The 15870-nt window shown below is 39.6% G+C and overlaps 1 protein-coding gene across 1 annotated transcript in view; it reads left to right on the top strand.

Moving 5' to 3' along the window:
- CAMK4 (calcium/calmodulin dependent protein kinase IV) overlaps positions 1–13521 on the top strand; it is a 207957-nt gene extending 194436 nt beyond the window's left edge. Inside the window, exons 8-11 of the mRNA XM_046668104.1 lie at positions 2759–2834; positions 7041–7167; positions 11322–11474; positions 12523–13521. Coding sequence (XP_046524060.1) covers positions 2759–2834; positions 7041–7167; positions 11322–11474; positions 12523–12963 — 797 coding nt within the window. The 3' untranslated portion in view covers positions 12964–13521. The remainder of the gene's footprint in view (positions 1–2758; positions 2835–7040; positions 7168–11321; positions 11475–12522) is intronic.
- Positions 13522–15870: the final 2349 nt, after the last annotated feature.

Below are 15870 nucleotides of genomic sequence, written 5' to 3'. Positions count from 1 at the left end.
GTAAAAGGTGGACTAGCTGATGTCTTTTCTTGAACTAAATGGGAAATAGTCAACCATTTCTCACTCAAAGAAGATCACAGATTTGTAAAATCACCTGTAAGGACATTAATACCTAGGAGACTTGAAGCGCTGGCATGCCAGAGCCTGAAATTCATTCTTGAATAGCTTTTGGCTCTTCTAAAGGGTTCAGATAGATTACGAGAATATATTCTGCTGGTTCTGAAGTCAAGGTCATATTAACTAGTAATTGAAAATATTTGAAGGCTACTGTGAATGGTATCTAATTGTGTCTAGGTATTAGAGTTTGTTTCACCCCAATTTTTTATTATGATTAGTAAATATTATAAATTCTTTTTTAAAAATATTCTTTTTAAGAGAAATTTATTATGGAGGGCAAAAAGATTCTATATCCCTTTTGTCTCAGTTAACCTCATTGTGAAAAGTCTAGCTTTTCATACCACAAGTTTACTCACATTGCAGCACAATGCCTGACAAGGAAATAAATTGCCCCTGGACAGTAAGGTTGCACCCGGTGCAGTGACAGGAGATCAGATATTGCCAAGTCAGGTAAGAAACCCAGAGGCCCTAGAAAGTAGATTCAAAAAGGATTTTGTTCCATGATATTCATTTCCTTTGGGGCCCGTGGCCTGGGAACTATGAAGAATGGCCAGAGAAAGCACCTGGCTTTTGCAGTAGTGTGCTAACATCTGGACAGCCTGGGATGGGAGGGTTAATTTCACTGGAACCAACAGGCTAGGTGCCCACAGGGCAGCGTACACAGTAGGCGCTGTAGCAGGAGGAATGGGAATGCAGCAAGTTCTGTAGGTAGGGTGTCCTCTCTTCTTGCTTGAACTATCAGTAACTATCCCTTTACTGATATCACCATGGCTAGCAGGTTAAAATGCAAAGTAAACTTGGAAATTAGTCCAATTCACTTAGATTTTAGAGGCAAAAACCAAGCCCCAGGAAAAGTAAAAGACTCCCCACCATAGTTCTGTATTTATGTTTAAATGTCAGTGTGGGACTGATAGTACTTCACTGATGTGAAGACCTGAGTGAAGTGCTAATGGTGCTAAATACGCACGAATTCAGCTCTCTGACTGGAACAGCTCTCAGAGACAAGGACAGAAAGCAGCAGCCCTCCTGAATGTGCAGCCTGACCTGTGTTTCCTTTGCACTGTGATAAGCGAAAGCATTTGTGAGTGGGAGTTCAGTGTTGGGGCTTTGGGAACCCAAAAGAACTGCCTGTGGGGTGCAGATTGCCCTGGGAAATGTAAGCTAACCAGACAGAGTGAACAACGTTGGCATTGAGCATGCATTTTTTTTAAATTATGTTAATTAAATCTTAAAAGGAAAATTTTCTAGAAATAATTCACCTATGGATGAGAAAAACTTCTTGGCTCCAGATACAGTTCCTTAAATGGTTCATCTTCCTGAGTTGCTGCTTAGAGAGCTGTAATGTACACTCTCATTTCACCGTACAGCCTCTTCATCTCCTATATTTTATGTAACACAACGTCTATAGGGAAGAGAATATCCTGATTGGAAAAGGATGGTGAGAGGAGGATAGTATAGGAAGACGTCAGTGGAAAATCCACTGTGTTCCTTCCCGTTAGTTAAATCAAGAGTCCCATGAGGACAGCTTCCTTCCAGAGCCCACTCTGACAGTCTACACTGGATATGACATTCCCTGCATGGACAGGGGAGCCAGGTCACTTGTTCTCCTGCCCCAGCCAGAAGGAGGAGTGTGGTGCCCCCATCCCTAAGTCCTCCCTCAAGGAGTCCTCAGCATCATCAGTCAGCTTCTTACTTGGGGACCCCGCCGACACCTATAGCACTTCTGTTTAAAATAGAAGAAGGCTCCCCTGAGCTATAGGCCTGAGCCCTATTGCTGCATAGATGGTAGAGCTCTCAATTTTCCTTTTCTACTTATGTTAGTTAGGCAAACAAACAACACTTCCAATCCTCAGTGCAAATGATTGGACCCAGTTAACTCTCCATTTTCACACCTGTAAGGTAATAAAAACATGAAGAACCCACTATTCTATACTACAGGGCCGTTTCATGGCTAAGAAAACCTGTTTTCACCATGGTGGGAATGGCTAATAGGAGCAGCCTCATTGTGCACAGAGAAGTCCCCTTTCTTAGTTCATAATCCCATACTGACTGGGACAGCTAGCTGCTCTCTGGGGACTTGCATGTAGTTCTGAATACTGGGACATGCACCAGGGTCCTTCCTAGCTCCTGTTCCAATTTCCCAGCACTAGAGACTTCTCAATCCTTCCCCGTGTTTGGCCGGGTCCCTGCCCTGCACACTGTCAAACCCACCCACTCATGGCCACCACGGGCTCCAAGCTGATCTAGATCTCAAGAGAACATAATCGTGCCCTTTTCCCCTTACTATGCTAAACTGTCATTTCTTTCTTACGTACAGAGCTCCCTGTGAAGTCAGGGATCTCTTATAGCAGTGATATAGCTTGGTCTTTCTGATTTGAGCAGTATCATGACATTCCGATGTAGAATATTAAAGTTCATAGCTTTATTTTTATGCTCCCTAAACGCAAAGAGACTAAAATCTCTCCCATTGAAATAGACATAAGAATTTGTAGCCTCGTACTTTGGTTTGGGGAGAGAAGATTGGTTATAAAACTGCTCTGAAGTTGCTGTTGATGAATTCGTTCCTTTCCCATTGCTTGTTACTAAAATGCGAGTGTTGAATTTAAACTCCAGTTTAACGCAATTTTTACTATTTCTGCAGCTCCTGAGATTCTTCGAGGCTGTGCCTATGGGCCTGAGGTGGACATGTGGTCTGTAGGAATAATCACCTATATCCTGTAAGTTAAGAGAAGCAATCTTGATGCCTACTGTTGCCTTTGCTGTAATATTTTGTGGGCACTCATAGTCCTCATAGAAAGCAAGATTACTTTTTGATTTTTGTGATTTTCTATGACACGCTAAATGTAGTTAGAGATAGAATTTTCTGAAAATGAGCATTGCTTTATCTTTTGTAATTTTCTTGGGGCCAGAACTTCTGTCCAGGGCTTTTCTGTCTCTCATTCTGCTCTGCAACGTATAGCAGATTTGGGGAACAGGTCATCATTTGATGATAGTAGTGAATGTGAAACTCAATCCACCTATTAAACTTGCTCTTATTTTATTTATTTGCATCTCATCAAAATAATTAGAGTATTAGTCCTTTTTAAAGGGAAAATGGTTGTTTGATCTCTTAAGCAGTCCCAAACTGGTACATTTCTTATCAGCAACGTTTGAAATGCTTTTTGGTTATCAGTTTTGTTTCCTACCTCTGTTAGGTTCTCAAGGACCTTAAGTTTAATGCCCTAAACTCAGAGAAGCTGTTTCTCCAGAAGGAAAAAACATGGGCTAAATCTCTCTCTCTCTCTCTCTAGTATCCCCAACTCCCTTCCTGAGCTGCTGTCTGCTAATAAACAAGGGGTTTCAGGAAATTTGCCAAAGCGATGATAGAATTGCAGACAAATACGAGGGAAATCAGCAAGAAGGATGGAAGAGTGTCTGGGGAGGAAGATGCTGTAGAAGAGCTATGAAAGCAAGATCTCGATGAGTTCCAGATTTTAATTCCAAACCAGTAGATTTGGTTGTCATTTAGAGAATACTGCAGAATTAATTGTTGGAACCTATACTATTCAAATCCATAAAGAGATTTTGGAGGGTATGAAAGTATCTGAGTCAGCTCAGGCTGCCATAACAAAACACCACAGACTGGGCAGCTTAAACAACAGAAATTTATTTCTCACAGTTCTGGAGGCTGGAAGTCTGAGATCAGGTGCTAGTAGGTCCGTTTCTGGCGAGAGCTTGCTTCCTGGCTTTCAGAGAGCCACCTACTCAATGTGTCCTCACCTGCCAGAGAGAGGAAGCAAACTCTGCCATGTCTCTGCTTATAAGGGCACTAATCTCATCATGCAGTCCCACCCTCATGACCTCTCCTAACCCTAGTTACCTCCTGAAGGCCTAATCTCCAAATGCCATCACATTGGGGGTTAGGACATCAACATATGAATTTGGGAGAACACCATTCACTGCATAGCAGAAAGAGGTTTTGTTTTTTTTTTTTAATTTAATAAAGATCTTAGAAAGTGCAGTGTCTAGGAAATACAGGCTAGGAAGGGGGTAACTAGGATAGGATCCCAAGCACAGTAGTCAACGCTAAATTCACATGGGTGTATACATTGGTCAGTAACCAAGATAAAAAGGTTTAACAAAAAACCCATAAACTAGCCGTCTGCTATGTGTACTGTCAAAAGATATTTTCAGTATTCAATTCTCTGTGTTTCTAGATTGTATTAAGGCTTGAGAAGAATTTGGAGAGGTAGAGAACCATGTTTTTTTTTTGAAACTGCAAAATGTTAGGTAATTTCTGTTTGCCACTCTAAGTGTTTAATTCACTAAAATGAATTCCTAAGGCCACATCATAGAATTTCTTCAGCTTGTATTTGCATTTACTCTTATACTGAGGAAAGAATGCTGTCTCTTGAATTATGTAGGTGACATATCATACTTAGTGATGGTAAGTGAAAAACTGAACTGCGTAGTAATTAATTTGTGTAAATAATTCAGATTTGCCCCTAAAATGTAAATATGCCTGCCCAATTACAGTTTCATGTTGATATGTGATGGTAGGGAGTGAAGCATTAAGGATATACAAGAACTTGGAGAGATGGAGGTAGGAAATTAAGTTACATTCATTCTGAAAAATTTAACTATGGAATGAGTAAAACTCCATCATATGGTAACTGACAAGGGAAAATGAAGAGAAAAAAATATGATAATTTGGGATACATGTTATTATAGCGCTAAAAATAACTTTAAAATTCTGGCAAGATCCTTTCCCCTAGTTCACTTAAGGTCATTAATTAATAGGTGTTGGTTGAAAGTAGGCAGTAGGAGCCCCCAAAATGAGGATAACAGTGCTGCTTACAACTGATATCCTTTAGTTCTGGTCTAACTTATGTCAGCCCCGAAGCCTGAGGACTTTTTATTTAATATGTGGTTGACTAATAATTGATGAAATCCACCAGGCAAGGTTGTTTGGAACATTTTCTCCAGTGGATTGTGCCGTTGGACCTATGTATCTCCTTTATTATTATTAAAAGTTTCACCAGGTTATTTTGTGCTATGATCTTGCTATTTCCGAGGACGTCAGGAGACTAGAAATGAAGGCCATTTTATTGCTTCTCACAGGAATTCTGGTCCCTCTACCTTTTATACCTAGACCCTTTGTCTCCACAGACAAAAGCTACTGCTACAGTATTCAGGTCAGAATCAGAATCAGAGAACGTCAGAGAATTCACACTCTCCTTCAGCTTTCAACATTACAATTCTGCCCAATGGCTTGGAGCTACCCTGTATTACATATTCACACTTCAGGCCTGTACAACCCTAATATCCTCCTAATCTGTCATTGTCAGCATTCGAATATTTCCGTCTGTGAAGGGTTTTTGCACTGTGTGTCTGTGTGTTGCTCTGTGTCACATTTCTTCCATTTTTGGCATTTCAGGCTGACATGACATAAACTTTTTACCTCTGTCACCACTGTGCAGATTTGCTGACATGGTTGAGATGAAAGAAAAGCATTTGAGTATCTACCTTCTGAACTGTCATTTTTCTCTCTGGATTTCCAGAGGGGGAAATATAAGAGCTCCCTAAACTAAGCCTGGAAAGTTGGTTAATTTGTCCATGACTAACCAACAACAGGCTATATTTTTCTAGTGTTGTGGAGGGCACAGGAGGGCCAGGTAAGGCTGAGCAGCCTCCATGTCAAGGTGTGGACACGTGCTCCCTTCTTTCCTTATGCTGGAGCAGGATTCTTTGCGTGGACCTCTGCTGCAGAGAGAAGGAGGATGCGTTGTGCCGGTCTCAGCACGCCTGAGCCTGGCCTCTTCCTGACTGGCTCCAGAATATCTGAAGGAGACAAACACTCTCCCAAGGGGACATTCCCTGAGCAAAAGGACATGAGAAACTGCTTCTTCCTAGAAATCCACTACATTAGGAGGCACTTGACTGTTTCATGCTCTGCACCAACCAGGCCAGCTTGAAGGAAGAATTTGTGATAACGGTTTTTAACTTACTCATTCTTTTTCCTCCATTCTTTGTCATATGCAACACATGCCCAGGCAGGGGTTTTTTTTTTTTTTCATAAGTTCCTTTTGGTCCCTAGTGATTTCAGAATCTCCACCCACTACAGCAGTGGCGGCTTGGTGGTCCCAGATCTGCAACTCACTTTTCCTCTGTCTCTTTAGGACACCAGAGATGGTTCTGTTTCTTTTTCCCACTTTTCTCATTCATTTTTATGCTCACCCTGTAGTGGAAAATGAAGGTGAACATGGTGAAATGTCTTTAAGATGTACAAAAGTGAGGGTCACATACAAGGTCAAGGTAACTCTGGGCTGCTCATCTGTTGGCTGCATCTGTTCACTGTATTAAGTTTTAAAAGACCACTCCCTGACGTTAGTCTTAGCTTCTGTCTTTGTTCACTCTGAAATTCAAACTGGAATGGGATGGGAATATAATACTTTACTTATTTCTATGGAGGAACTCAGTGAAAAGGGCTGAAAAAAATGACTGAAAAATCTTTTCTTTCTACCTTTTAATCTCTTTATTCTCAAAATCCTAACTCTTCCACTTTGTGATAAATTGGAACTCTAATTAATCTCTGTCTTCTCAAATTCCTGGTGGAAAAAATCCATAGACAGTCAATAGCATAGCACCTATAATAATGTTAGCTATTATCATTGTTGTTGTTTTGTGTCATAATTATTAATATTATTATAACTTTTTGTAGAAATCCTAAATTGCTTCTGTGTCTCTTCTTACTTTCTGAAGACATGATTGCGTGTTTACATGAAGAAAAATGAATTGTAACATGGCAATTACGTGCTTGCACTGAGTAGATTTGCTTTCATAACAGAGCTGTGGAAAAGGACGGTTTTGAATTTCTGTGAAAATTTGATGAAATATACCTAGGCTTTTGAAGACATTTTATTCCCTATCTTTTGTCCATCTAGACTTTGTGGATTTGAACCATTCTATGATGAAAGAGGCGATCAATTCATGTTCAGGAGAATTCTGAATTGTGAATATTACTTTATCTCCCCCTGGTGGGATGAAGTATCTCTAAATGCCAAGGACTTGGTAAGTGTGACCAAAACAAAATGAAACAAGATGCAATAAAATCCCTCACATTCATTTTTTACTAATTAATGGGCAGAGTCACTTTTTAAATTTGCCCTTCTTAATATCTTATTTGTTTATAATTGTAAAATATTTTTAATAAAACAGTGCACACTAATGCATCTTCCTTATGGATCATTAAAAATAGATATGTTTGACTCATCACTAGCTGAATTATCACAAGTTACTGCAGTATTAATGAGTTTTTACCACCTTGTCAATGGAGAGCGTTGCTTATGAAGACGGCTCTGCTGGGTGAATGCAAATGTAATTTACACAGAATAATCCTGTGTTAACCTGGCTAGCTATTACCTAGATTTGGTTATACTTAGAATAAAACAACAGTGTTTCCTGAAATGTCATTCAAACTTATTCAAATATCCTGATAGTAACAAAAGTCCCATCATGCATCATCGGCATTATCAAGTTACACTGTACCGATAGTGCATTTTGTTTGTTTTTTCTGTTTTAGATGGCTTCTCACTTAAGCTAATATTGAAGTTTGTTTGCATTCAGGAAACACATACCCCCTGAGAAGATGGCCCACCTGTTCTAAAATAAAGAGGATGGTAGCATGCAATTGAAACATTTATCATCAATTATCTAGAGAAAAACCACACAGAAATAACTAAAAGCTGACTTTTGAATCACAGAAGGTTAGATCACCAAGAATCTTAGGATTTATCTGCTCTTCCGCTCACTTTAAAGATGAGTGTGCTAAAGCCCAGAGAAGTGAAAGAACTGTCGAAGGTCATACAGCTTCCCAGCAAAAAGACATTGTTAGGAACTGATGATTCAGGTTTCCAGATCCGTTATCCACAATCCTCTTTTCCCTCTGAAAATTTCTTCTTTGCCATCTCTGTTCTTTCATGAAACAGATCCCCTATAGGCCGTGACTTCTCCAGTGTGACCAGGAAGAGAGGTAGTGTGATGTGTGGACATGTCATCCCAACTCCTCCCTCAAGTCAGTCCCCACACTCCTAAACATCTCTTGAATCTATATACTTCTCTCCACCTCCATCACAAGTGTCCCAATCCAAACCCCCTCCCTCCCCTACTGGGCCACTGCCACAACCTCCTGTCTGGTCTCTCTGCCTCTTCTTGTGCCCTTCTCAAGTACCCTCTTTACACAGGATCCAGAGAAATGGTCATATAAATAAATCACATCATGTCACTCTCCTGCTTTAAGGCTCTTAGGATAAAATCCAAAATCTATAACAAGCTCCATACACCACTGCCTGGTCTGGAGCCTGTCACCCTTTGTGCCACTCATTTCACACCACTCTCCTTTGATCTCTCTTCACTTCAGTGCACCACACTTTCAGTCCCTCATCAGAGTAGCTCTGCATATCGGCCACTGCTCTTCCTTCTGCTTTCTTATATTCTTTCCTCCTTCCTTCCTCCCTCTTGCTCCCCATCATTACACACACACATACTTCTTTGCATGGCTAACTCTTGTCTTCAAGTCCAAGCTGCCATTTGACATCCTCTGGGTGGCTTGGTCTGCTCCCCCTTTGGCAGTCCCTTCTCACCACAACTGGTTTGTTCCTTCTGCCACATTGTTCTTTATCCCCCTTAATTAGATTGTAAGCTCTGGGAGAGGACGAAACATGTGTACCCAGATTTAGTACCATATGGGCATATACTACAGTCTCAGTAAATGTTTCTTGAATGAAACAATGAATCAGGAAATAGACCATGCATTTTTAAAATCTAACACACCTGAATTCAAGTGCCTCCTTTCTCATAATCTGGAGGCGTAACCTTGGGCTTGTTACCCAGCCTCTCTACATTTTAGTTTTCTTATCTGGGATGATACTGGTACCTATCTATAGGTTGTTGGGAGAATTAAGGGATATAATACATATTAAGTAACTACCACCAAGTAACTCAGTAATAGCTCCCTTATTTAGCCCTCTTTCCATTTCTTTTCATCCCTAATAAAAATTAAATGGGTAAGAAGATTAGTTGTGATGATCATTCAGCTAAGTCTCCTGTTGGTTAATAAAGTTATAAAACTTCAGAATTAAAGGAATCCTTGAGCCCCATAAATGTGTAATTATTAGCAGAACTTGCATCTGTTCTGTCATCAGCAGAGGCTACAGTGCTGCTGAGTCAGGGGGTTGAGTTGCAAGAGGAGCCATAGGATAATGGCAAGGCTTTGGGTTTGAATCCTGACAAGGTCACTGGATCTCTCTTACCTTCAGCAAGTTTCTTAACAATTCAGTGCATCGATATTTCCAAATGTAAAGATTGACGTTGACATATGTAAATTTTTGGTACACATTGGCTTTCAATAAATCCTTTGTATTTTCATGAGAAGGAGGACAGTGATGATGAGGAAGAGGAAAAGGATGATTGGAAAGTGGGAAGGAAATATCTAATTGTCAAGGATGTTGTAAGGATTATATATCATTTACATAAAATTGTTAGTACATGCGTTCAACAGATTATAGCTGTGATTACTATCAGATTGTTGTGTGTGTTTGTGTGTGTGAGGAAGATTGGCCCTGAGCTAACATCTCTACTAGCCTTCCTCTGTTTTATGTGGGATGCCTCCAAAGTGTGGCTTGACGAGCAGTGCTAGGTCCAAGCCCAGGATCCAAACCTGCGAATCCCATGCTGCCAAAGCAAAACGCACAAACTTAACCACCACACCGCCGGGCTGGCCCACTATGAGATTTTTTATTTACTACTATACAATCATTTTCTTAATCATCTTTTCCTCCCTCTACCTCCTTTCAGATTTTAAGCCTGGGCAGTCTCATGTCTCTGCCCTCTACAAATCACTGTCTCTACCCCAAACACAAATTCTGTTGCAAATGTTACTGAAAGGAAGTGAAAGGAGAACCAGATACTTATTCTTCATTTGACTTTCTGCCTGATTGTGTTAGCCTGCATCCAGTTCTTAGGTTATTTGAGTTAGAAAGGACCTTAAGCCTTAAATCATCAGAGCCCCTCATTTTACACATGAGCAGACTGAAGGCCAGAGAGGTTGACTGCCTTGGAGGCACTGTGGTGTAGTGGCCACAAGATGAGCTCTGAGGTAAGACACATCTAAGTCTGAACACAGCCTCCACCAAGTGCAAGTTGTCTGACCTTTGACGAGTCACTAAATATTTCTGAGCTTCCTTCCATCCCTCATTTATGAATAGTTGCAAATTTATAAGGTTATGGAAAGGATTGGATGAGTTTTCAAAAAATTTTATATGCATATGAGAATGTATTTACAAAGGAATTAAGGTAGAAATGAGGTCATGTAAGAAAAGAGCTCAGCAGAGTGTCCAGAGGCACTCAACTCATATGCGGGTCTTTGTCTAGAGGCACAAAAGTAGTTAGAGATATAACTAGGGCTTGAACGTGCCTCCTGACTCCAAACGGTCTCTACCTCATTCCAGGCCATCCCTTTGGAGCCCAGGGCTGGGGATTATTTTCGTTGTTGATCTTCCTAGCAATTTATCATCTGCTCATCCTCACAAGCAGGAGTAAACCTCCCAGAATGGGCTGCCATTGGTTGAATTCCGTCCTTTAAACAAATCATGCCCCCAAGCCACTGACACCTTTACTTTGATTCTAAATAGGCTTTTACCCCAGCATTTGGCTTATTCTTTCAAGTACCTTCAAGGGATTAGAGAGAACCAGAATCAGGGGATAATCATAAGGGCTATGATACTACCCCTTTTGTTTGCCATTAATCCCCCCAGAAAGAATGGTGGATGCATGAATGATTCCATCTCCACTGAGATATATTTAAAGTTCTGAATTCTAAGAGATTCAAAGTCCAGCCTAGAATTATTCAGATGCAGTTCTCCTTCGAAGAACTTCCAGTCCACAGGCAAGCCAGGATCTGTTTCTTTGACCTCTGTTGGAAAGCTGCCTGCCAGTTTGGGCTCAAAGGTGACACACATCACTGTCTTCTCAGACTCCCTCAGCTACTGCTGCTTGAAGCCATTCTTATCCACTGTGACCTCTGAGGGCTTAAAAACTTTTAAAAGTGTATATTGAGTGGTACTCCTAGGGAGACAGAATAAGAACTAGAAGTTCACAAGCTGAGGGGCAAGTCCAGATCATCATAAAAATCTCCCTAAGGAGTCTATGGTTCTTTATTATTTAAGGTCAGAAAATTAATTATTTTGGATCCTAAGAAACGGCTGACTACCTTCCAAGCTCTCCAGCACCCATGGGTCACAGGTAAAGCAGCCAATTTTGTACACATGGATACTGCTCAAAAGAAGCTCCAAGAATTCAATGCCCGGCGCAAGCTTAAGGTAAGATGGAATATGTTTTGTTTTATTAAAAAAAAGATTTCTCTTTCATCTTGAGCTATCAGAGATAATTTTGCCATTCTTCGTCTAATACTGTTATTCATCTCCTATGATAACAGGGAAAATTCTGCTTTGAAATCCCAACAATGCTGGTATAAAACCACTTACCGTTTTGTTATCCTCTCATAAGAATTGACTGTTAATAAAAGGAAATGTGTTGTATGTTGAAATTTACTCACCAAACAAATATATTATTGCTGCTTCTCATTTAATTAAGGCTGAACTACTTGAACAGCATCGTTCAGAAAACTGGTATGTATTCAGAAAGTTGTCTTCTTTCTGAATATGTGAAAATTGGGAAACAATTTTAAAAACTATAATTTGTCTATAGATAAATAATTACCATACTTGGTAAAAATTAAAATAATTCAAATGATACAGAAAATTATCCACCAAAAGTATATCTCTTTTAATAGACTATATATGGAATAGAGATTTAGGTGCTTTTCTCTTACACAATTGTGTTTAGGACTAATTATATGTGCACGGAATCTCAGAGAATGACTGAGAGTCAAAAATAGTGTTCTATTCAGCCATTGCCTACAGGCTGATACAGACTGAATAAATCTGAATGGTCGCTTGGTCAAATTAACTTGAAATACCCTAGATTAAGGTTGACCTAACCCAGGATTTCTCAAATAAATTTGACCATGGAAATCTTTATACCTATTAACATCCATGGGACTAGTGTTCTATGAAACAAATACTTTTGGAAACACAATCTAAAATTTTTGAAAACTCATAATTGATGGGCAGATGCCTTTACTCAGGCTTTTAGTTGTCCAGATGATTAAATACACTAGTCTCAGATTAAAGAGATTTTGCTGTTCATTCTCCAAGCAAGTTTTCATTCAACAATCTTGGGCTAATATACTTTGGAAACCTGAACAGTAACATATAAAACAAACTCCCTAAATGCAATGCTGAGTTTGAGCTCTGGTTTGGGATTTTAAGTGGAGGCAACACCTGACCCTTTTCTGTTTCCATTTAGGCAGCAGTGAAGGCCGTGGTGGCCTCTTCCCGCTTGGGAAGCGCCAGCAGCAGCCATGGCAGCGTCCAGGAGAGCCAGAAGTCCAGCCGAGAGCCATCTCCAATCCAAGATGGCAATGAAGATGTTAAAGCTATTCCAGAAGGAGTGAAAGTTCAAGGAGATGGGGCCCAAATGGCAGTTGAGGGGGCAGAGGCTGAGCTGATGAAGGCACAGGCTGTAGAGAAGGTTAAAGATGCTGATATAAATGCTGCCCAGGCCGCCAAAATGGTGTCCAAGGCACTAGAGCATGGGATAAGGGTGGCTGACCCAGAAATAGAGGCGGGCTTAGTGAGGGAGAAGCTGAAGACTGTGGAGGAAGCAGCAGCCCCCAGAGAAGGGCAAGAAAACCCTGCTCTGGGATTTGGAGCTCAGCAGAATGATGTGATCCTGCCAGAGTACTAAATTGGCTTCCTTCCAATCTGGAAGCCAAATCCTGGCATTTTATGCATTTTGTCCTTCAGCAAGGAAGGTATGGAAGCATGATATGCGCTATAGTGATTCTGTTTTTGAGGTGCAAAAAAAAAATACATATGTATCAGTTGGTAATCCTAACTTCAATGCATGTGACTGCTTTATGAAAAAATAGTGTCTTTTTATGGTATGTAATGGATACCCAATACCGATGAGTTAAATTTGAAATTGCAAGTAAACACGACATAACATTTAAAAACATACATCTTCAGGGACCAGTAGCACATATTCGAAGTAAAGAGTAACAAATTGTTTTTGCTTTGAAAACCTAGTCATCCTACATCCTTCGGATTTCTTCACAAGGCAGTAATTCCTTCACAAGGCACTTTAAAATATTGCTCAGCTAATACTAGGTAGTGGTACAAGACATGTTCCCATGACATTCACAACATTTTCCTTTCCATTCATGCATTCAAACAGTTTACAAGGAGATGGTTATAGGTTACAGTTGTATGGTATGTGCAAAAAAATTTCACTTATAATGGTAAGAAATTGAAGCACACTTTTTTTTTTTTTAAAGATTTTTATTATTCCCTTTTTTTCCTCCCCAAAGCCCCCCGGTTCATAGTTGTGTATTCTTCGTTGTGGGTCCTTCTAGTTGTGGTATGTGGGACGCTGCCTCAGCGTGGTCTGATGAGCAGTGCCATGTCCGCGCCCAGGATTCGAACCAACGAAACACTGGGCCGCCTGCAGCGGAGCGCGTGAACTTAACCGCTCGGCCACGGGGCCAGCCCCTGAAGCACACTTTTAAGGACCATGAAACCATATGCCCCTAAAGGTCGTGTGGAAAATGCTGTTTTACTTTGTCCTTATTTATATGCATTATATTACTAATAACAAAAAATATTCTATCACAAAATTCTGCCATTTTGCAATCCTGGAGAAAGTATTTTACAAACTCACACTGAGACATTTATTCTTTCCTTCATCTGCTCTCTAATAAGATATCCTTCTGATGGCCAACACTTAGGGGGTAATGAAGAAATTTAGGGAAGGAAAGGAGATAAGTCTGGGACTTAGACTAAAAAAGATTGACTCCTTGTCATTTTTCAGATAAAATTAGATTTTTTCATGAGTTTGTACAACTTTAACGATAGGAATATTTTTATGGATAAACTCTATAATTACCAAGTTTCAAATATTTAGAAAAATCTACCCCACAGGCAGATGCCAAAATGTCTGAATAGAGTGGGAAAAATATTCTGTTATAAAATCATTCATTATTGATTTTACCAGAGTTAGGAAACCTTTTGGTTTATAAAAGTCCTTTTTTCCTTCAATTGATTGTTATCTAGATACACTGCTTATGAACTGAAGATATTTCTGAACAGCTAGTATATTTTTCTCTCACACTTGGAATGGAAGTGCCACATTTTACAATGTAGTTTTGAAAACTTCCTTTCAAGAAATTTAAGACAATGTAACTATTTACTTTAAAAAACAAAAACAAAAAGGAAGAGAAAACCACTGATTGCAAATCAAACTCTTGAGACAAATGAGACTCTTGTAATGTTAGACCTAATACTTTACTATGATTTTTTTCAGAATATTTTCTTGGATTTCATATGAACACTTTTCCCTTGCAGAAATCACACTAATTCCAGGTATCTGAGATTTATTTCTAGTTGAGTTGAAATGAACATTTTCATCAAATCAATTATGTGTCAAAATTTTAGTAGGTTTCCTTAATTTTAAAAAATTATTACTTTCAAAGACCAAAATGATAGACAATAAAAATGAGTATCACCTAAAGAATCCTCATCGAAAAAAGAGATCTTAAATTGTTTTGGCTCTTCCTGAAAACTATTACATTGGAAAATGAAATTAAACCTCTGGTTTCTGGGGCTATTGGACCTCAGTAGACATTCTGCTTTCCAAGCACAAATCTTTCTTTACTACTATTCTCATGAGAAGAAAACAAGGTAGGACTTCTTATCTTCCATAGTTGGGGCCTGACAGGTGACTGACATGGAGGAAAAGGCCCTTAAATGTACAACATCTGGGCTCAGAGTAAGATTATTTTTTGCTTTATTTTATTTTTATTAACCACTAGAGAGTATTTACTCTCTTCTTGTTTCCTCCTTCCTCCTTTATTCTCCCTCAGAATTCCCATTTTAGCTATTATAAAGGGTTGACTATTTTTAACCTTTAAGAATCCCTTCTTCACTAAGCATTAAGATTTCCATTTAAAAAGATCAACTGCCTAGTGTACTTTTCCCAATGAGACACTACAGGTATACACAATGTGTCCCATATATTGTTGGAAAAGTGTCCCATATGTTGTCCCATATATAAAGGGAAAAGGGAAGAAGAGAGGTAAAGGAGTCTTATTAGAAAGTAGTAATTGGTTGGAAGATCAGAACATATCATCCCTCCCAGCCCACCCGCCTATTGATCCAGGGGCAGTTGTTCCATCTTTGCAACACTCAGGGCTGACTGCATTGGTTGGCCGTGTGGACCATAGGAACAGCACTGCAAAACCCCAGGGCCAATGTGTGCTTTAGAACGTCCCCGTTTACATGAGTACACATTCTATTCCTCAGTGAGGACTCAGGGGTGTGAGGGAATCTATTTTTTTAACTTGTAAATTGCACCCTCTAAAAATCAATGGGAGTTTTAAATTTTGATTTGTATGTTAAAGATTAAGTCCTGACAATGCCTAAAATAGTGACTAAGTTAGTCATTTCAGTGGAAAACAAGTCGAACTTTCACAAAAATTGATCTTTTCGGTCAAATGATTCAATCTTTGATTTCATAGAAAGACAACCTAAGTTAGGACAATTAGGTTAACATTTTGGAAAAGACAGGAAACATTTATATTGTTTGTCAAAATTGGAT

This window comes from Equus quagga, chromosome 7, assembly GCF_021613505.1.
Source record: "Equus quagga isolate Etosha38 chromosome 7, UCLA_HA_Equagga_1.0, whole genome shotgun sequence".
Classification (NCBI taxonomy): Eukaryota; Metazoa; Chordata; class Mammalia; order Perissodactyla; family Equidae; genus Equus; species Equus quagga.
The sequence above is the reverse complement of the archived record's forward strand: the minus strand, read 5'-3'. Positions and strand labels throughout refer to the sequence as shown.